The 23,492-nt window shown below is 47.6% G+C and overlaps 1 protein-coding gene across 1 annotated transcript in view; it reads left to right on the forward strand.

The window, feature by feature from the left end:
- The first annotated feature begins 243 nt into the window (after positions 1-243).
- LOC149361393 (uncharacterized) overlaps positions 244-23,492 on the forward strand; it is a 49,625-nt gene continuing 26,376 nt past the window's right edge. The window contains exon 1 of the mRNA XM_089568065.1: positions 244-444. Within this exon, the coding sequence (XP_089424191.1) occupies positions 244-444 (201 nt within the window). The remainder of the gene's footprint in view (positions 445-23,492) is intronic.

The following is a 23,492-nucleotide window of genomic DNA, read 5'->3' on the forward strand; positions in this document are numbered from 1 at the left end:
TGACACAGGAAGTTAGGCGACTCAGCGTTACCAGTCACGGACGAACAACAGCTTATCACCCGCAAACTAATGCACTGACTGAGCGATTAAATAAGACGATCGCCGACATGATTTCCATGTATGTCGACGAGGACCACCGCAACTGGGATGCAGTACTCCCTTATGTTACCACGCCCTCTAGCAGCTCACTCTTCTCTAGCCTCTCTTTCTTTACTAAGGTCTTCAGCGTGCGCACCCGTCGCGATGGTGATCGGCCAGAACTGCCTCATGGAATTCGGCAACGTCGATGTCCATCCCACACTCGCTGTGCTGTCCGACCACAACACGCTGCGGCTTGAAAACTTCGTCGGACAGAGTCCCCACGCCTCGGTGTCGGGAACGCTCAACGACCGCGCGCTCCTCAAACTGGAAGTAGCCAATGTCCAGACGACTGAGAGCGTAAAGGTGCTGGCTTTCTCCATCCTGACCGCCCATATTGTCCAGCTGTCCGCTTATAAGATGATTGTGTTAGTGCCTCTCACTCCTCGCGTACGAGATCAAGACGACCGACAAGGCTGATTTCGCGCCCCTCCCCGATAACTGCTTTATGCACCAGGACTACTGCGCCTCAGAACGGGCCCTCCATGAACAGCAGGTGTTCATGCCTCAAAATCTCGCGCCCGGGAACGCGGCTGTCGGCCCGCACGACCTGCCGCGCCGAGGGCGGCGCTTTCCTGAAGGGGGAGGGGGAGCAATGCCACATTCCTGTGCATTCTCGTGGCGCCGCCTCCCGGCCGAACTGCCTTAACTGCTATTCTGGCTAGCCTTACCCATGGTGGCGGGCAGGGGGGTAAAGCTGATTCAGCAAAGCGGTCCACGCATGGAGGAAGGAAAGAACTAAGGAGAGGCCCTGACGTCACTTTTTTTGAAGCCGCCCCGCAACCGGAAGTTGGATCGGCTCTCCTCACTATCTTCTTTCTCCACCGAGCTACGGGGCGGGGTACGCGGCTCGCAAGCGCTTCGTAAAAGGAAGGAATAAAAAAAAACCGCGCCGCTCGCCGCTACACTCCTCCACCTCCCTCCCCGCAAACACGCACCTAGACACAGACCGGCGCACAGGTGCGGTGAACCTTTTCCGACGCCAGGCGAAGAAAGACGACATTGCGCGCCGCTTATAGCTCAGCTCACCATCCTCCTCGGGCTACCGTACACCCGCCGTGTGGCCTTCGACACACAGCTCAGCATCGCCGAGAGCGGCTTCATGTTTCTGTGCTGTTTGGTGAGGTGCGAAAGTTCGCTGATCAAAACAATCTACGCTTCTTCGCGTGTCGAAGCGCGGTTCCGGATTGCCACCTTTTCGCGAGATTCATTTCAATGCATCGATCGCTCCGCGTAACGACACCAAGTTTGACGAACAAAATATCAAATGAGCGGTTATTTGCTGCATTTAAAAGCAGTATTAGATGCGTGCGTAACCTCACGACGCCAGGCATGTAGACTTTAACACGCAAGGCCGAACCCACCGAGCCGTAAGCCCGTCCACCGCCACCGAGAAACACTCGGGCCCCTAGCAACAACGACGCTAACGACGCCGTACGCCGTTGCTAGTGGCCCGAGTTTTCTTAGCAACAACGACAACGTTGCTAGTGGCCCGACTTTTTAAGCCTAAAATTTGACGTCACTTCCGCCACATTCTCGCCAATGCATTGGGAATACGAAGGGCCTCTCCTTAGTTTTCCTTCCTCCATGGGTCCACGCATGTAAGTCGCCATCTTGGACGCCATCTTACAGCACATTAATGTGGCCAGCATAGTTTTTCTCGCGAAATCAAGGATGGGTGAAGTTCGAACTTGAATTCGGAAAACTACGGCAGAGAAAATAATTTTATGTCACTCATACGCATATTTTGAATGTTTTAAATACGTTTTGTAATCTGTAGCATACTGATTGTGGTCATTTCTTTTAATATCGGACGATTGGGAACATGTTCACGAGTAAACTGAGAACACGCTCTCGGAGTTTCGGTTTTAAACTTCTGCTTTTGAATCTGATTTCAAGTTGCTTAACTATGGGGAGCTGCATACAACAAGGCACTCGCGCTCTCGTGCACCGCGATGCCACCTTCGTGCGTTGCTGCATGTCAAAAGCTCCAAAAGAATTGGACATTTCGCATCATTTTGTGAGTAAACGTGGGAAGTGGTACATATGCACAGTTAGCGACAACAGCGTACTGCAAAGGGTGTGAACGAAAATCTCCCGTTCTCGGAATTTCTCTTTAAAGGCCGATGACACGAAGCGAATCAACTTTGCTGCCGTTTACTTTTTCACGGTATTCGGCTTTCTTAACGCCATTGCCTCAATCTGCTTGACAGAGTACACATTGGTGCTGTTTATAAAGGATGTAGGTGTTCTGGTTTAAATGCATTTTTATTACGTTGTTCAGCACTAATGCATGCGGTAATTAAAGGTAACACTGTTGAAATGAACGGCCCCGCAACGACAACGGCACAAGAAGAAGGACAACACATACGCATTCTACCAACTGTTTATTAGACGGAAAAGAGGCACACTAATCATCCTCAGCTCAAGCATGCGACACAGCTCATTATCGCTCCGAACAAAGCCAGTGACAGGAAATCGGCATGAAAACAAGACAGCATACATGTAATCGCAGGACTCTTTTGTATCCCGTGCGTATAAAGCACTAGCGGCACAAGCTTCTCATAAAAAGGTTTTTAAACCAAACAGAGGAATAAAAAAATCGCAGCAAAAAAGCAGTGTCATACATTAGAAGCAAAAGCACAAAACACAAAACACCACAACAACCAACCAAGCACTCACAATTTAGTGTGCACAATGCTACACATCGAACGAAAGTTTCCCGAGCGGTACATGCTGTTTCATATATTTCTGCCTCCACCTTGTTTCAGTCATTCGTGATCAAGCTCTGGGCGTTGCTGCGTACGAAAAAAACCCATTATGAGCTCGTCCCGCGCGAGTAAAGACACGGCGCAGTCTCGCTCGGCGAAGGATAAAAAAAAATGCGAGAGGCCCGCGGTAGTTAAACAAACCTTCGACATTTAATACAACAAAACGCTGAACATTCAAAAGAAACCAGGCAGAGCAGTTGCTCCATTTACCTTGGGCATACGTTTCCTTTGCGAATTGTGTTCGTCCTTTTGGGGCCAAAGCAAATTTCTGACGTGTATTTGCACTCGGCAACAGAGGACATGCAAACTCCCGCGCGCTCTACGGACGAAATACACTCCAAGCGCGTCACAATCGCTGTAATTGCCTTCAAATAACAATTCAGTACACAGAAGCCACCTACATGAAACTGCAGTCGGTATGCGACACTGCATACAATTGGAAATGGTCTAAACGCGGCGATTTTCCCGTTGTTTACAGCAGTTTAGAGTAGTCGATAGCTACTCTGCATACCGCCATCTTCCCACGGTCTACGTTGCCAGGTTCCAACTCCGTTCTTTGTCCAGATTTAGAGAGTGTCTAAACAGCTGGCAACATACACAAACCGCTGGATCATGGCGGCTTTCATGCGTTGCCCACTGGTATGCATGGGCTGAATGGCCAGCTTTCCCTCTAGAGATGGTGGGGGCAGTGCTTTCTTCTTCGTCGGCTCTTCTTTGTGTTCAGCTCGGGAGTTCGCTGCTGCCTGGGGCATGCCAGTAAAACGTGTCCTGGGTGTCCCGAATCTCTAGCCGTGAGAATATCATATCAATATTTTTGAATGCCCTTGGCAAACCTAAATGGTAATATTCATACTTACCTTTACAACAACATTCCACACTGAAAAGCAACATCTCCACTATGTTCCAATAGGTCTACATGGGCTACACAAAGAAGGTCCACGGCATATCCCTAACGTCCTCCTGCAACCTCTATAGTACGTCCTTGTTACCAGATATGGAGGGGCATTTTGCAGTTGTGGGGACATTGTTTCTAAGTCAGCCAGATATATATGGATGTCTGATGGAGATTAATCATGTCCAGGCGGTACATGTAATAGACATCTATAAAGTGTATGTGGTTTACTGGGTACAAGCCCTCTTTTCCTTGCTTATTTTGCGTCGCGTGCAACAAACAGCATTCGGATGCGCAATAAAAAGTCTTTTACCGATACATATCACAATAGTAATATCTGCTGATAACGTGTCGAAGCGACACATGGGCTATAAAAGACGCCGTATTAGAGGACTGAAGATCAATGTAAACAAGCTGGTGTTCGTGAACGTCCTCTCACATCGCACAACACACGCGGATTGTTCATTTCGCCGTCATCAAAATGCGGCCCTGCGGCCGGGATCGAACCCGCGACCTTAGATTAAGCAACTGGCCACCTCAGCCACTGAGAGATTGTGAGCAGTCTAACCAAATATCAGGTGTCGGAGACGAGTGCCTTCGAAAGTAAATGTTGGACAACGTGATGGGTATTTGCACCTGTTTCATATATTTATCGCACGTGACACAAAGAAAGGGAGGCTATTCTCTCTAGGTGGTTTTTTAGTTAGAGCAGTGCCAGCCATTCGATTAAAATAGTACGTAAACAGCGAAAGTGAGAGACCCTTATGAACCCAAGATTTCACATGAATCTGTTTCATGTTTCATGCGCAATCATGAAACAGTTGCCAGAAAGAATTCTCCAACTTTCGCGCGCGATTGCCGCTTCTTTGCATCTTCTTGAAGTTTACTGTCTGGCTCAGGCTTAGAAGTCGAGACATTGTAGTGATAGAGGGAGTTTATTTGCTCTCCTCCGAAGGTAGTTCAGAGCTCCTTTAGTTTGCAAAACGAAGTGCCGGAAGCTGCCAACCAAGGTTGTTCTGCTTTGTCACCCTTAAAACATTTACTCATAAACCAAGTATGTTGACACTTGATCTCCGCTTGAAAGATATAACATTAGAACGTTAATGGATTAACGCTCATAAATACAGAAATGGTCACGCTCTGCATTCAGAGATAGCTGGGAGCATTTACAAAACTCCAGGCGCAGTGGTGCTGCGGTTAAGCGATGTGCTACTATAGTGCGATGGTTGGTCCTGCCACCGGTGGGGGTTGTGAGACCCAGGTTGGCCACTGCCCACTGTGGCGGAGCGCAGTTCACAATCAGGTGCGCAGGTTGTGATGACGCCTCAAGGACACGTGCCCTACGTCGGCCGTTATTATTATATTATTTAAATTTAAAATGTGGTAATCATCATCACTGCTGTAAATACCGGCAGCGCGGCGGCAGCGCTGCGATCGACAGCGAAGAGGAGCGAAGGCAAAGACTCAGCATGCCAACACTGCGCAAAGATAGCGGCTGTCGGAAACACGCGTGTGCGAGGTGTTAATTCATCTACAGTCTACAGTAGCAGTTTTGAAGCGACCGCTACACCGCGCCAGGTTTCAAACCGTCAAGGTGGCTGCGCTTCAGCCGTGTCGGTGCCAGAGAGCATAGCCGTTGTCATGGTAACCGGTGCAGCTGGGATGGGGCCTCGCCTTGCCTGGCACTTGGTGGTGTTAGCGTGGCTGCGGCGGCCGTGTCTGTGCCGGCGCTCCGCCTACTGAGCATGCGCGTGACGTCACGACACACCACTCGCCTCACGCAGTGCTTCGCGCGGTTAGCATGGCTGCGGCGGACGTGTCGAAACCGTCGCTCCGCAGTGGAGCGGAGAGGAGGCGAGGCGGTTGTATACAAGAGGCGTTTGGCGGTCCAGCCCTGGCTAGAGATGGACGAGTCAGTTCTGCTGGAGGAAGCCAGAGACCGCTGTTGGAATGAAGCCATCCGTCGGTGGCGTGCAGAAGAGATCGAAGATGAAGTTATCCCTTTTTACCAGGTTTAACCATGCTATACCATCAGCCCATTTTTCCACATGACGCAATCTCTGATGCCCTTATTGTTCTCCAAGCTACGGTACTCCGACTAACTTGGAAAATAAGAGTAATCAGGCAAATGCGATAGCCCTTCCTCGCAAATTTCCTATTAACTGGTGAATTTTGCCTGACTAAATCGATATGTATGTCTGGAGTTCGTCCTGCCGGAAATGCATACTCATTACGGCACGGCAGGAGGCTATTGGCACGTAGTGCTGACTGCAGTCCGGCGTGCAGGAAGACTGCGGCAGTGGCTTCCAAGCGAAACACCATTTCGCTGACTAGCGCCCTTAAGAACTAAATGACTCGGCGGCGCCGCCGCAGCAAGCGTCCTCTGCGGTCATCAGAAAGAATGCCTGCCACTTTCAGCCATGCGCAGTTTAAAGCTCAACTAAACTTGAAGCGTACAAAATGACCACAACAGTTTGGAACAATGTTGAATCACTTCAGCCTGGCTTCGATACTACGACATATATACAGTTGCACCTTGCATCACCAATTTATCTATTATGCGCGTGCCGGCGGCGTTAAACACTAACATATGAGCATTAAAAAGCTGTGCTGCATTATGTTAAGAGATTTAGCAAAAGCGATATATCAGCTAATCTACAGTAGCAGGTATTTCACTTGCGCACCCTGTGATGCACTTGGTTTTCTGCGAGCCTTTCACTAGCCGCCGCCGACCAGGGGCCAAATTACGAACCACCCGAAATGTCGCTCTCTGTTTTGAGAGCGTGATCTTCAAATGACGTCGCGAGGCTAGCGTTTTGCTCCAAACACGCGGTGCTTAAAATGAACAATGTGTTATTTTGCTAACAAAATCTGTTTCGAAGTCAAGAACTCCAGGCAAAACAAGAAGCCTTGGCAGGTTTGCAATTGAGTTTGCTCTTCAGTGACTTTTGCTGCCGCGAGGGTACGCTAACCGTAAAGAAGTGTCGGCTAGGTAGCGCAAGCTGCCGCCCGATTTAAAGGATTCAGCCATGTCCATCCACCCATTTATCGATCCATCCATCAGGAACATGGCAGCAAGAAAAAAAAAGCTCATTCCATGGCACTCCTGCTTTTTACGCGTCGTCTAGAGCGCGCCTGCGGATTTAAGTGCGCGGAGAATTCTGTTTGAAGGTGGTGATTGCTACGGATGTGCCGAGATCAACTTGCAAGGACATCTGAAAAATCGACGAAGAAAAATTTAGCCAATGTCTTCGGTCGGCGCCTACTCTCGATGACAAATGTGTTTTCAGGGTAACGTGCACTTTTTAATTTTTGTTTAAAAATACCACAAGACAATGAATCAGACTGCACCAGCTGCCGACATACGGAAGCAGAGAGGCGCAGCTGCTAGGAGCACTGCACTGAGAGCCCGGCCACTGGAAACAATCACACTTCCTCGTAACGAAAACATGGGTATAACCACTTGATGTTCCGTATGTGTTGTGGCTGTCCCGCTCGGCGAAAGTCCCTCTGCGAGATGCTGAAATTGTGATGTTTACCCCACATATATTTTGTTTGGAGAGAGACAAAATTGGTTAGGGAACTCTACTATTGTTACCGTGGAGGGAAAGAGCTTGTTCCATCAAGGTCATTTGCTGATCTCACTCATCAGCGGTTAAACAAAGGAAGAAGTGGGTTGCTTGTATGGCTTGTGTAACGACTAACAGGACAGCAAGCTGAGCAAGTTGTGCGTTCGCTGGCACGCAGCACCTGATTTTTGTACAGTTAATGTGTAGAGGCAGTGTTTACATTTGCGTATGATCCTTGGAAATGAAGCAGAGCATGATGGTAGTGAATTTTTATGGCCCGAGGGCATCTGCCGCCAAGGAGCACCATGACACAAGGGTATTTTTTGTTTGCTCAAGGTAGGGTGAAAGACCCATTTCTCAAGCATATCGTGCTAAATAAGCCGAGCACCAGGCAAGGGTAGACGCGAGGTAAAGCAGAGGCAATCGAAGTAGGAGGTGGCAGTGGTGTGCAATATGTTGCATTTTGCAGGTCAGACGGAGCAATCGTATTGGAATCGCTGGGTGTGGTGAGGACAGTGTTTGAAGGATTTTACATGCTTCTCAAAGCTGCTAACATGCACTTCATTTCAGCTCAGAAGAACACGTTTTATTGTTTCTTTAAATCTTGGTCCATCTTAGCTCAGGCAGGCTGTATATAGGCCATTCCAGAAGGAAAGGTAGCCTTCAGTTTGTACAAAATACTAATGACTAAAGTTGTAAACGATTGGGATAACAAATTCAAACAGGAAAATTGGCTTGAAAACAACTACACTTCTCACACACTACGTAGATTAAAAAATTTCTCGAGCCGTTTGGCAATGTGACTATCTCGGGTCATCATGGACAAGACTGCATAGACTTGTTCGATCACAAACCAAGCTAGGTGTCAGTTATGGGGCAATCCCTGAGTGCTCAAGATTCCCGTAACTTATCTGCCTGTATATCCTTGAGCTGCTAAACATTCCCAGTAAGGTGTTGCACATTTTGTTACTTTAAAATGACTTCTACTCGCGCACTATCTCCTCAATGATGTATCTGATTTTTAGTTTGGTTTGGTTTGTGGGGTTTAACGTCCCAAAGCGACTAAGGCTATGAGAGACGCCGTAGTGGAGGGCTCCGGAAATTTCGACCACCTGGGGTTCTTTAACGTGCACTGACATCGCACAGTACACGGGCCTCTAGAATTTCTCCTCCAAAGAAATTCCAGCCGCCGCGGCCGGGATCGAACCCGCGTCTTTTGGGTCAGCAGCCGAGCACCATAACCGCTTAGCCACCGCGGCGGCACTGATTTTTACACATCCTTGTCTACCAGTAAGGACTGTTTAGTCATTCAGCAGCCACTGCGGCCACTGCATCTTACAAAATTTATTATGCTTTTGTTTACAGCGTTCTCCTTGCTGTACTTACAGCTATTTAGCACCCAGGGAAACCCCTAGTCACATATTGTCAGGTTGATTGTTTATCTCTGATATTTACGCATTTTGTAAGTGCTAAAGCGTTTCCTAATACTGAAAATGCATTACTAATAATCTGCCATGCATTACTCTAGCACAGTGTACACAGGCAGTCTCTGTATAAAAGAAAGTAGGCATTTTGAACTCAACTTTTTTCTCAACTGCACTTCGAAATGCAATATGGTTATTGTATGTCAAAATTAAAGCATGCTTGTATGTACACTGCCTTTTTGCAACAGAAGCGCTCTTTTGAAATTCTTTTCCTAAAAAAATAAACAGGCTTACCCAGTGTATGCTGCACTAAAAAAAGCGCCACAAATATTTAGTGCCTCATTCCGGCACTACACTTTTGCCTTATGCATGTTCATCACACGAATAATGACCGCAGGCACTGTACCAAGCTGGAAAGTAATAGCAGGAAAGGGGCAGGTGGGTTCACGTAAGCATTGGCAAAAGAGAGTGCACAATAATGCTTTTCACACATCTGGCGCGCTGTTTCAAGATGTATTCCGTGTTGGGAAAGAGGTCGTGCAACACGGTGCTGACGGGCTGGCAGAGTTTGAGGGGAAAGACTGCAGGATAAATTTACCACGCGTAAAAAGTAAAAGAAATCAACGAGGGCCTGTAGAGGAAGGAAGGAGGAGTTGAAAGGAAACAACAAAAAACGAGAACGGAAAAACAAAACATTCTCGATAGGTGAAGGGCAGAGCTCAAAAAAAGGAATGCTGCAATCAAGTTTTTCGTGTCCGAGTGATGAGTGTGGCGGGTAGTTGGTGCGTCGAGCGAGGACATGTGGCGGGGCGTCGGCAAAGTCAGTAGGCTCAGGTCGATGCCCTAACGGAGACGTGGTGCTGACGGCAGTCTTCCCGGGGGCAGCGTCAGCGCCACAGCGTTGGCGTACGGTTGACGCCGATGTCCCGGCGGGTCTCAACGCTGGCGCAGGAAGCCGTCACATCTGTGTGTTCCGGGCTCCAGGTACGGCAGCCGGGTAAGCAGTGGGGGTGACGGTGTTCAGAGGCTGCCGGACAGGAAGGGAACAGCGGCGCCAGGGTCTGGTGGGTCAGGCTCTTGATGACGGCTGTCCAGGTCTGGTAGCCGGGGCGTCTGCGGCTGAGGCCCAAGCCGGCGAAATCGGGAAGCCAGCAGATATGGTCCACGTCCGTCGCCGACCGCGTTCTTCCTGTTCTGCCTCGCACGCTCTCTTCGCCAAGTTCCACTTCCGCCTTTTTTCTTCGTCCGCCACCTCGTGCGCCTTCTCTGGCTGCAGTGAGGCGCTGGCTCCTTACAGAGGTATACTGCCGAACGCACTGTCAATGGAGTGACAGCTGGTGGGGGTACTTCTTTTGTCACTGCAGGCTTCTCACCACACACACACTGGCCAAGGACACAAAATCACACAGTTGCTCACACTCTTGCAGATGCGTGCTGTGCACCGACACGCGGCAATCACTGCCGCTGCACCATCATTAGGTACGCCTACCTCTGGAGCCGGGTCGCCCTAAGGAGGCCGAGAATACCGTAGCACATTGCTGTCCCAAGGAGGTAGGTGAGGAGGGAAGCAGTCTACTAGGCTGCCAGCATTTAGTGGCGGCCCATAATTTTGGTCAGTGGCAGGTCACCTGCACCCTCTGATAACATGGGCGCATCCAAAATGAGGTTGTGAAGTGCGTTACGCGCGATGTTTATTCACACTGCGCACACCCACTGACAGTGGTGTGTCCGGTGCCTTCGCAAGCACCAGAAGCAGCTCCGCGGCGCACCGACGTAGCGTCAACGACAAATTGCGTGAAAGCTTTTGGAATGTGGTACAGGCTATCTGCTGGGTCGGGTATGTGGTGCCACGCCACTGGCGCAAGCAACCATGGCTCCAGTGGGCAGACATTGTCTCCTGCATAACAAAAAATTACGCTGTTACGTATGCCCTTCCTCGGTGATCTAAAAAGCCTTGCGGGACGCTCTACTATAAAATGGACGACTCGTGCTAAGTAGCCCACTGCCAGACAATGCATGATTGAGATGCACGACTGAGCACTGCTGTAAGGACAACTTTTACCATCATACTGAAAAAAAAATGATGCGCTATGATTCTCTATACAACACAAGTGCCGTCAGGTACATTTTGTGTTGGTTTCTTAGACAAGAAATGCCATGTATTTCAACAATGTTATATGCTTCCTGTGCTTCTGCTACAATTATAAATAATGTAAAGGGTGGCAATACACTACCATACTGTAATCAGTCTGCTTTGGTGTAACGTAGCTGTAAGCAGATCCGGGCCAATTCATAGTGATGAAGCTCTCTATATGCAATTTAGGTCGCCCGACGGTTGACAGGGGTTTTTTACTGCTTACAATGAAAAAATCTCCGTCGTGTAGCTGGCCTTCCGCCATCGCGGAATGCCGCGAGACGAACTCGTCTTTGAAGGATACGGGTAGCGCGGGCCCATGGCCAGAGTGCGCATGGTAGCGCCACAGATGCTAGAAGAAAACGTGCACAGCACAATGTTACCCCTGAAGGTTTGTTGCCAAGATACCGGATTTAAACGAATTCATGTGATCAAAAACTGAAGCTAAGGTCTACTCACTATCATGACGTCCGCAGCGTAGAACCCCTTGCAGCATGTCTGCAGGAGAGCCCCGGGGCGTTTTGCTGGCGATGAGTATGCCATCGAGCCACCCGATGCGATGTCTTGTCTTCGAGTCTCGCCGGAAGGCGCGCACCTTCTGCCATCCAACGTTGACAATGCGCAAACACTTTGTCCAAGTCGGTTGGGCAACGCCGACGCGTGCTTCACTTTCTACGGTGCCTTGAACACTGGTGTGAAGAAGCGCAGCGCGCACAGCACTTGCCGCTCCAATGAGAACGCTGTGACAAGCACACCTCCCAGTTCATCGGCGAGTACGTCGCACAGACACTGTGCAGTCTCCTTCCTATGTCGAAGCCTCGAAACAACTGAAAAACTCGTGTGAGCTTCAAAACAGTCTTCATGCAACCTCCTACACTGTTGCTCGCGGGGACACCCGTGATATAAACAGCCGCCATTCTCGGTCTCAAACACATCCACACAACTTTCTTCGCTGTCAAAAAAATTCTTAATCAGCTCGCATAATTAGGTAAGCAACATCCGGCACGTTTACGACGTCAGCCGCTAACACAAAAATCAATATGGCTGCCGGTCACGGCTGATCAGAACGGTGCAGTGACAACGTTTTTGATAATGTTTTTGAGTAAGAGCGATCCGTAATACGGTCCCTGGATCATCGAGTCATCACCCCCGACTCGAGAGGGGCCTGCAGAACTATTGAATAGGGGTACATTCCTTACTTTGCTTATCACATCCTTTAAAATAGCGACTACCTCGGAGCCTCCCCGTCTCGAGCGATCGTGTGGGCTCCTGCTCAAGTGGGCCTCGAAGGCAATGAAACGGTAGATGCCATCACCCACGCTCTCACTCTCCGGGAAACACCTTCAGAACCTTCCGAAACGGATCTCCAACCCATTCATGCCCTCAATTTATGAGAAATTATTCAGTTGTAACAATTCGGTCCGGAAATTTATTCTAATCCCTGTAGGGGCCTTACAAAGGTAGACGGACGCACTCTGCTCCGCCTTTACATAAACACTGCTGTGCACGAAGTTTTATAACACTGATCCTGCATGTAAAGGACATTGCCTGCATTGAGGGGAGAATTCTTCGGAGACTGCATGTACAGGACATTGCCCGCACTATGCGGGGAGGTCATCGGACACCTTCAACATGATGTGTACATGTCAATCAACCCCGAACCTCGCCCCAAAACATAAGCCCAGCCAGGAGGACTGCGAGGCAGCCTTCATCGGCTGCTCCGACCTGGTGAGCCAGAAGGCCTGGGTCGGCCAAGCCCGATCCGCGGAGGTGACCAATGGGCTACTAGAACAAGCAGCCCACCTAATGATTGTGAGGGGTGGCGCTTTCCGGGTTGCGTTCGTCTTGCCAGTAGTGCACAAAGATAAGAGTGAGGCTACGGAGGAGTATAAGTATATTAACTGTTGGAGAAGTATCTGTAGCTTTTGTACCAGCTACATTGTCCACAGATTCCCCGTTTCGCGTAACTCGAACAGGTGCAGTTCTGCGCATGCGCGAGGAGCTGAGTGACGTGTCAGTGCGCAGTCGGCGCGCGCCTCACCTCCCGCCTCGTCGCCGCACCGATCGCATCATTTCGCCAGCTGAGCGCATGCGCGAGGAGTCGAGTGAAGTCATTACGCGCGCCGGCCCCTAGCCAGATGTGATCATGCAGGGCGCGCGCTACTGCGTATGCGCAGGGAAGCTGCGTCGCCGTATAAATGCAGGGTGATACCGCCGCGGTTTATAGCAATTTGCATATGGAATAAGGAGAGTCTGGCGCTGCCAAGCGGCGCTGGAGACTGGAGAATCTCAACTCTCCGACTCCCTAGGTTGCGGCCTGGCGGCTGGCTGCCGAGAACAGGAACAATGAACCGCGCGCGGCCAAGCCAGAGGCTGAGATGCCGGAGCAGAGAGAGAGCGCCTGGCCTGGAGATACATCGCGACGCGGAGCGGCGTGCCCTGGCCTAGCCGGAAGGCGATGCGGCGATGGAAGACGACGTGAAGGTCCGCCGTGTATCCGATCACGTGATTTTATCACGCAACTCGGGAGAGAAACCAAAGCTATCTGAAAAGGTGTAACCAAGATAAATTTGTACCTCTCGCTACGTATATCCTGGCATAGGTTAACTAAGCCACTGCCAATTTTTTCGCGTGAAACACTGTCACGAGAGAAAAAGAAAACGATAGACCTATGAAAAGGCATGTTAATTGGCACGTAACACTTGAGAGAAATAGAAGGGCGAAGAAAGGAGAGTGCCGTGGTATTTTTAAGGAGATGGAGAAGAAGACCACGAATCCGAAAACGAGGCAGAAGAAGAAGAAAATGAAGAGGTATAAAAGGAGGAGTTGCGAGGTGGACAGGAGGAGGAACGTTCCAGGTGCGGAGGACGCTGGCGCACGGCCGCCGGCTGCTGCCAGAGGTGTTTGATCGTAAGGCCCACTGACTCGAAGTGGTCCCCATAGGCTGATGCCCCGGTCCCGTGGATCACGACGCTGACCGCGTATTCGGAAGGTGAGCGTTGTGTTAACACCTCCGAAACGCCGACTCAGCCAGCCGCTGGTTTTACCTCCCAGACCTCGTCACCGGTGTGAGGACGCTCCTACGTCGGCATCCAGCTTCACCTAATCCTCAAAATTCCTGTCGTAGAACAGCGGCGTCTCTTGAAACAAGGTACCACCTGGGATTTTGTCCGTACTCCGCGTCCGACATAGCGTGCGGACCACCCGCTTTTGGTATCAAGCCTGTATGAGTGCGGCTGTGATTTACTCGCCAGGACCTTTAGTGTGGTAGGACTACGGTGGTTGTCTGCAGGATTATCTTTGTGCGTGCAGTGCGCTGTTTTGTTAGTTCTTTAGGCACGCATAAATTGTGGCATCTTGAGTTTCCCCTTCGAAGCCTTTTCTCTGGTTTATATGCTTGCACACACACAGAATGCATACCATAAAACTTCGCAACCACACTTTTCTGTGGCACACACACTTTGACGCAAATTTTCTCCTAGCCGCTTCAATCCGGGGAACGTGGAATCTGCGTTCCTTGAAGCTACGCAGCAACATGTTAATTTGGCTAAAAAGTTGCGAGGAACTTTAGCGGCTAAAGTGGTGAAAGGCGAAAGCCTGAGTGCTGCATTCTGCTGCGCGATTGTTCACTTCCCATTCTGTTGGTGTATTAACTGCCAATTAATGACGCTCAAGCTTCGCCTTTAGGAGTGGAACGCGACAGCACGTTGTAGCGCTGCCACGGAGTTCAAGGAACGCCACAACCCGTTGGGCACGATGCATTGCCCTTTGAACGCAACGCTTTTTGAGGAAAGGAAATGGGGCTGTAATTCTCAGTCATCTCGGTGGACACCCGAGCCGCACCGTACAGGAAGGGAGGAAGTGTGAGTGAACGAAGAAAGAGGGGCCATAATGAAGAAAATGAAAATTGTATTTGAGGAAAGGAAAATGCGCATTAGCTCTCTCACATATCTCAGTAGACACTAGTCGAAAATTGTATTTGAGGAAAGGAAGTTGCGCAGTAGTGTAGTAGTAGTGAAAACATTTATTATTTTTTTTTTCAAAAGGAAGAGTTAGGGAGTAGGGGGATGGGGATAGATAGATGTGGAGCTTCAGTGGTCGGTCTTCCCTAGTCCAGGATCCCGTTGGCCTCTGCCGCTGCCTTGGCCCTCGTCACCAGCATAAGCTGTGTGCTAACTGTTTCACATATTTCGGTGGACACCCGTCAAAATTCGCGCGCGTCACGACAATTTGGACCAATCTGAAACGCGGACAAATACGCCTTGCTCGTCGGTAAATTGGTTTTTGAGGAAAGGAAATGTATCTCTCTGTTATATCTCGGTGGACACCTAAACCTCGCCGTAACGGAAAGAGAGGAAGATGGGAGTGAACGAAAACACCGTATTCACTAGACGCACCTTTGTTCATTCCAAACCATCGAGCTGGCATGGCGGAGTGGTAGCGTGCTCGACTCGCACTCCGGAGACCGGGGTTCGATTCCCAAGCTCGGCCAATTTCTTACTCGGTTTTATTTATCTGGTCTTACTAGATAGGTTAGTTAGACTAATTGGTTAAGTCAGCAATTAACTAAACTCAGTCAAACTTACTTACGATCCCTTTAATTGGTTGCATGGTTAGTAGCACAAGTACAATTGGCCCCGTTTGAAATTCGCGCACTGTGACGTCACGACCGTTTCGACCAATTGAAAAGCGTGACATTTCTGTCGACAGCTCCTGCTCACAACGATGAGGCATTAAAGGCTTCCGCCTTAATATCTAGACGTTTGGGTTAGGCAAGCCGGCACTCCGAACTGATGAGATTAAGGGAACGGCTGCCAACTATAGTTGCAGATTAGAGAAAGACGGATGCATAAACCGATCTTCTACATTTGCATTTTCACATGACACACCCTGCGATGTGATTGGTTTTCTCCCAACCAGTTTTCTCCGGAGAATTGTTCTAGCTTACTACTGCACTAAATATTTAAAGCACTTAATTAAATAACTGTAAGGAAGACTCTTAACCTGTTTGACTGGATTTTTGTGTAGAATTGTGCTAACCAGGTTCTCAACGAACTGTAATGAATATATCTGGGGATAATCATAGCTTTGAACGCTGAAGGCGCGTGGCAGCATTAAGAGATTTTCTCGACCTGCCCATGTGACTGGTACTAAAAACTCTCTATATTCGTCTAAGGACCAAACAGTAACACATCTGATTTTCAGGTGTTATTTCTTGCACACTTCGCCGTCGCAACCGAGGGGCAATCATACGGTTAAGTTGCACAAGGCCGAGCAGCCGATCCGCCGATCGGCTTGCCCGGCAGTACGGCCGCTGCGAACCGCAATGAACCTGTGGAAAATTATGCAGCTTGCCTCTTGTGCCATCAGATGGAGCCAGAACATTGCATTGAGAGTTTTACAGCCAGCTGATGAGGGCCTGCCAGCCAGTAATGGTCAAAGGGCATGCACGGGCGGGAGCGCTGCCGGCAATTGCATTTGCCGGCAACATCTTTTAGTTTTATTGTACACCAGTACGGCGTAGCAAACAGCTATTCTCATGGATTCATATATGGAGGGGGGCAGAGTCTGCTCGCAAGTTTTAGGTGCACTTGCACAGTGTGGGAGATAGGGTGAGCACTTACTACCACTGCCACGGCTAGCAGCAGGGTTCAGCCGTTCAGAAAATATGGGCTACAGGGATCATTTCCAGACTTGTACAGAGTGTGTCTAAGGCACGAGAGATACGATAGAACCAAATTGGCGTCACTCCAGTGTATGGCTGGCAACCGTTATAAAAATGAGCTTTGTTTTTCTGTTCACGCAATGTTGAGCATGTGTTCAGCCAACAGAAATTTAACTGAAATTTAACTTTAGTTATGTTTACACAACACTCACTCAACAGAAGGTATGTGCCCCAAAACTCAACAAATATGGTGCATAATTACTATTTAATTTCTGCTGTTTTTTCTTTGAGAAATATATTTGACAATACGTGGTTTGCAACCATCCGTGACACTGTGTGCGACTCTATGAGCTGTTCCGACAGGAGAATGTAATACTACTTTAGAAATATTCTTCTACCCTTAGCAAAAACTAATACGTTTGAAATATACGGCGGGCTATTTAGATTGCATTTTAGACATATTTTGTATTCATGAATGCACTAAGAATATGTAGGAAATACTTTCCTGGAATTTCATGCTTGGTATTCGAAATATATATTCTTAAAATATGCCAAATATACCTCCCTTAAAGCATACTTCGAGCACTTTTCAAATATGTGAAAAAATATGTACGCAGCATTAGCATCATGTCAGTGTATTAACAGTGTAATTTCAGAAAGATGAAATTAATTCATCCAAAGTATACTCCAATTCTAAAAAACGGGCAGTCCTTGGAAGCGTATATGTATGCAGTTTTAGCATCTTGTCAATGTATTAAAAGTCTACTTTCGTAAATATGAAGTTAATTCATCCGTAGTATACTTAAATTCTAACAAACGGACAGCCCTTTTAAAAGTATTTGCAGCACACCTCTAGCTGCTGTTGAACAGTCGAGTGCTCGAAATCGCGTTTCGGGAAATGGCATTTGCGTGTTGTCAACGTATTTGAAGTCGACTTCCGTAAATACGCAACTAATTTGTCCAAAGAATACTTAAATTCTAGCAAATTGGCAGTCCGCCTTAGCATATTTGCAGCACACTTCAAGCTGCCGTTGAATAACCGAATGCTCGAAACCGAGTTTCGGGAAATTGCATTCTTATGTTGGCAATGTTTCTAAAGTAAATACGCAGTTAATCCGTCCAGGTAGTTAATTTCTAACAAATCGGTAGTCCGCGTAAAAATATTTGCATTACACTTCAAGCTACCGTGGAACAATCTAGAGCTCGAAATGACATTTTAGGAAACAGTGAAAACTCCCCCTTTTCTGTCGTCCTTTCGTTGCAATACAGTAATCATATCGCGGGAACATCGCAGGACAAAGACGAGACGTGACGAGAACGCCTGCGTTGTTCCCGTGCTATGGTTACAGTCTTGCGATGAATTACCAACCTGCCCAAGGCTTTTCTGTTCTAAGTCCAGTAGTTTATCGTAACTTCTAGCAGGATCGTAATCACCACTTATTTACACTACGTGCGGAGAACGTGATAACATGATACCGACAAAGACGCCTTGGGAATTTCCGGGCCTGAATATGCCAGCGAAAAGGACCACAATTGACAAGGCCGACCGGCTCACTTACACGCCCGTGTATCTATTGGTTGACAGTTCGTCTCCTGACCTATATCTAACGGAAGTTACGACTAGCAATTCTGTTCTACATCGCCTCCCGATTTGAACGCGACCAGTAGGGCACACCTGGGATAATGTTTGTGCCCAGTCTTTGCGCAAATAACGCCTCACCGGGCAAGTTAGTGCATCGCTCTCGGTGGCTATATATAAAACAAGCCAAGTATGGCGATTGTTGGAGGATTTGTTGTTTCCTATCTTTGCCGTTCCCATGTCATCCCGTGACCTAATGCGCTTGTAACTGCGCTTGTCCGATTTGTTCTGCAGTTGAAGCATTCACCCTTCTCATTCTGTGAAGACCTTTTTGAAGTCGAAGTGAATATAATTTTAATGTATTAAATGTATATTTTAGTGCATTTCTAGTATTATCTAATGTATTTATTGTATATCTTTAGTATATTTTTAATGCATTATAAATATGCCAAGTGGGCAAAAATGCACTTTTCACGTATATTAAAGAAAGTTCAAAATATTATTTGCAGTATGCTTAGAAAGCATTTAGTTTAAGCATAGGAACAAAAAAATGCGAAATAAATATGAAATTATTACAATACGTTTGAAATGAATTTTAAGCACATCCTCTTTTTCGCTAAGGGTACTCTTGAATCATGCAAAAAGAAAACTGCGCGAAATGCGGGGAGAAAACAGAAACATACACGACAGTACCAGCGCCAGACGTAGCGCCGGTACTGTATGATCATCACCATCAACATCATCAGCCTAACTACACCCACTGCAGGGCAAAGCCGTCTTCCATGTCTCTCCAATTAACCCTGTCCTTTGCCAGTTGCGGCCACTCTATCCCCGCAAACTTCTTAACCTCATCCACGCACCGAACTTCCTGCCGTCCCCTGCTACGTTTGCCTTCTTAAGGAATCTACTCCGTTGTTCTTAAGGACCAGCGGTTATCTTGCCTTCGCATTACATACACGGCCCAGGCCAACTTCATCCTATTGATTTCAACTAGGATGTGATTAACCCGCGTTTGTTCCCCGAGCCACTCCGCCCTCTTCTAATCTCGTAACGTTACACCAACCAATTTTTCTTTCCATAGGTCGCTCCGTTGTCCTTAACTTAAGCTGAACCCTCTTTGTTAGCTTCCACGTTTCTGCACCATAGGTGAGTACCGGTAAGATGCAGCTGTTGTATACTTTTCTGTTCAGGGATATTGGTAAACTACCATTCATGATCTGAGAGCACCTGCCATATGCGCTACTCCCAATTCTTATTCTTCTAGCTATTTCCCTCTCATGATCCGGATCTGAGGTCACTATGAGCCCTAAGTAGTCATATTCTCTTACTACTCCCAGCAGCTCGCTACCAACTGCGAACTGCTGTTCCCTTGCTAGGCTGCTGAACATTACTTTGGCTTTGTGCATGTTAATTCTTAGCCCCACCGTTCTGCTCTGCCTGTCTAACTCATCGATCATGTTTTGCAGTTAATGTCCTGAGTGGCTTAGCAAGGCAATGTCATCGGCGAATCGCAAATTACTCAGGTATTCTACATTGACTCTTATCCCCAACTCTTGCCATTTCAGACCCCGGAATAGCTCCTGTAAGCAAGCGGTGAATAGCATTGTCGAGATTGTTTCTCCCTGCCTGACACCTTTCTGTATTGGAATTTTACTGCTGATTTTATGGAGAACTATAGTAGCTGTGCAATCGTTACAAATATTTTCCAATATTTTCGCATAACACTGTGCCGCACCATGACTCCCCAATGCCTGCATGAAAGCTGAGGTTTCCACTGAGTCAAATGCTTTCTCGTAATCAATGAAGGCTATATATAGGGATTTGTTATATTCTGCGGATTTCTTTGTCATCTGACTTATAGCATGAATGTGGTCTATTGTAAACTATCCTTTACGAAAGCCTGCCTGATTATTTGGTTGACTGAAGTATAAGGCTGTCCTGACTCTGTTAGCGATTACATTAGTAAACACTTTGTAGGCAACGGACAGTAAGCTGATAGGTCTAATTTTTCAAGTCCTTGACTTCTCCTTTAATATGAATTAAGATAATGTTAGCGTTCTTCCAAGCTTCTGGTACAAGGCACTGATTGCGTATACAAGTTGGCAAGTTTTTCTAACACAATGTCTCTTCCGTACTTCAAAAAATCTGCTGTTACCTGATCCTCACCACCTGCTTTCCCCCTTCGCATTGATCCTAAGGCTTCCTTTTCTTCCCCTTTCGTTACTGCTGGGATATCTCATTGCTGTGCTCGACTGCATCTCTCAGTAGCTTGATGATCACATTCGCTACTGTATGCATTTGTGTACAACTCTTCGGCTGCTGTATAACATTTTACGTATTAAGAACGCATGCAGCACCTGTTAAAATTCTCGTAAACCGCTCAGTCATTTTCTGGCATAGAAAAAAGTGCTTGTAGTGCAATATGCTCTATCAGGCATACCTACATAGGAGGATTAGTATGTGCGCTCATAAAAAAGGCGATATTTTTTAGTGGTTCATTTCAATTGTTTATGCATGAATCAAGGCCTCCAACTAACAGATCAATGCATGCGAACTCGATTACTTCTACTACATGAAAAGAAATATTAATAGTAATAATTTACATAACTTTGCTGATCGGCAGGGCACTACCTGCGCAGATCCGGACGCCGGTGGGCAGGACTATATAAGGGTTGAACCGAGATTGCGCTTATGATTGAAAAGTTATGAACTTTTATTTCATGCCATAGCCTAGTGTGAAATACTGTTCCATGCTGTTTATCTGATGGATGTGTATTTATATGTATGCACAAGTATGTTTGTGCGTATATCTGGAGCACTACAAGAGTGGGGAGCTCAGCGTCACGTTAACGAGAAATGGCAGCAAAAATGTGAATATACCGCCGGGAATTGCATCGGTCGTCAGTCCATCTGCACAATGCGAATGTATTAATAGGATTTCTTTATTTTGTGTTGTGTTAATTTAGCGCATACTCAAGAGAAATTCATGTGCCAGTTATCAACAAGCGCTCCATATGCTGTACACACTGCATCACCGAAATCTCTCCACGTTTTCAACATACTTTCAACAGGGTGTGTTGCGGGCTGCTGTAGTTTCAACATAAAGTCAACCATGTTTTCGTAACAGAAGTATGATTCGCGGGGCGAGCAGCAAGTGTCCTCGATACTCTGGCATGCGATCAGTGAGGTTTTATTCTTACGCAGATTTAAACTTGTATACCGAATAGGTGCGGAGATTATGTTCCGACCATACCTCAACCTTTGGCCGCGAGCCGCTGTTGGGTACCGTGTTGAGTAGGGCCTCAAGCTGAAAGCAAAAACAGCATGGAACTTGAGGCAAACACTATAGTAAGGCACACAACTACAAAGATACAATAGGTAAGACTTTTGCAATAGACTTCCGCTTGTGCGTCGATAGTGGGTACCTGGAGTGTGCGCGCCCTTTGCTTAAGGCGCAAGTGAGACTTGCAAACGACCTGCCTGAAAACTGTAAAGTAGACATTCGTAGGGCGCTATGGAAAATGCTTAAAACGTATGAAATTGACAATTCCCTCTCTTGTACAGTGAGTGTCCTACCAGCGCATCATATGATGCCCATCTATACGACCTATGTGGTTTCGCCGTGAACACCTAATGATATTCGGCCAACAGATATGTTTGCACTCGACAGATCTGCCTCAAGGCACAAAATTAAGCTCTGCAGATAATCCATTAGAAATGATTCTCATGCGTTCAGAACTCTTGGAGTCCTGTGATCTGTGCTTCATTATCACGGGATCTCCACCCTTTCAGCTTAGAAGTCTGTTCTGGGTTTACGAATACGCCGAGACAGCCTTATAAGGCAAGCCCCTGATCAGTGGTATCGGTTCATACCACCAACCGTGATTTAATTTTTTGCGCTTAACTTAAAGCTCAGTTTCTCCTTTGCCTCCGAAAATTACCTCTTTACCTTCATGCACATGTGCCTATATAATCGTTTTCCTGTAGTGAGAATAACGTTCAATGCTACTACGGTCAATATATAAAGCATTTATTTGTATGGAAGAGTCGGCTTTAAAACTAACTGAACCGCTGCCGTATATTTTACACAAAAAATGCTGCTCTTAATTATTGTTTTCATTGAGGTTGGTTTAAAAGCCGTTTTCACACATGCATTACCACTAAATAGCTCCAGAGGAGCTCCCTAATTATATATGCCGCCGCGGTGACTGTGGTTATGCCACTCGGCTGCGTTCCTAAATGACGCGGGTTCAATTTTTGCCCTAGCGGTCGCACTGCTGGAGACCCATTGTGGGATCTCAGTGCAAGACCGCAACCCCTTGCGGTCGAAATTTTCTGGAGGTCTCTACTACGTCGTCCCTCTAGCCTGAGCCGCTTTGGGACATTAAGCCCCTTAATCATTTCTACATTGTGTAGTGACCACAGTGCAAGAATATCATTATGTGTTAATAAGTCATATAACACCTTGACATTTATGAAGTAACATCATCTATTTGACACCAGCAGCGAACACCGCGTAACTGAGTAGGGATGTTTTACTCTGAGAAACCCAAGCTCTAGAGCGAGACACTCATCACTGCAGACTTCCTCCTCGTTGAAAAATCTTACCTATAAAATGCTTTCTGCGCTCGCACCAACCATTTCAGACGGGCAACAAAATCGATCAGATGTAGTGAAAATCTGAAATTCGCGCGGTTACTTTGCATAATGTTCAGTCCCTCGTGGTACATGGAGACGGCTGAGCTAAAGAGAAGAGCGATTTCCTGGGCTTGTTTACGTCGACAACAAAAAACCGCATCACCATACCACGCCTGCCGTATTAAGTGAGACCCTCTAGGGCAAGCTGTTGCATGGCACAACGCCAAGCAGGGTTGGGTGCCGTAACTAGCCTACTACCTCCTCCAAAACAGCCTCTAGACTGGGGACCCCGCTCACCGGCGTATCGTTTGGGGTCCTCCTCGCATGGGCCTTGAGGCGCGCCTTCTAACCGGACATTCCCCTCTGACTCAGACGTTCAGGATCTCGAATTCACTCCAGATTACTCCTTCAAAGACATTTACTTCATCAATATGGCCATGGCCGTTATTCCCGCCCTTGTGAAGGTCTCTCAAAGGCAGAAAAGCGGCTTCTGATTCGCCTGTATACTCGTATTTTGCTGTGCCCGGCAGCACTCAAACACCCTTCCTACTCGGGCCACATTGCTGCTTGTGCGCAACCGAGTAAGGCCGTCAGAATTGGGAGATCCCAATAAATGGTTTTGCCTGCGGGCTATTCCTCGGTGGTCTGGTTCTTTATGGCCGCAGCTGTGGTCGAGCTAGCG

The sequence above is a fragment of the Amblyomma mixtum genome, chromosome 2 (assembly GCF_055824585.1).
Source record: "Amblyomma mixtum isolate Tamu chromosome 2, ASM5582458v1, whole genome shotgun sequence".
In the NCBI taxonomy this organism is placed as follows: Eukaryota; Metazoa; Arthropoda; class Arachnida; order Ixodida; family Ixodidae; genus Amblyomma; species Amblyomma mixtum.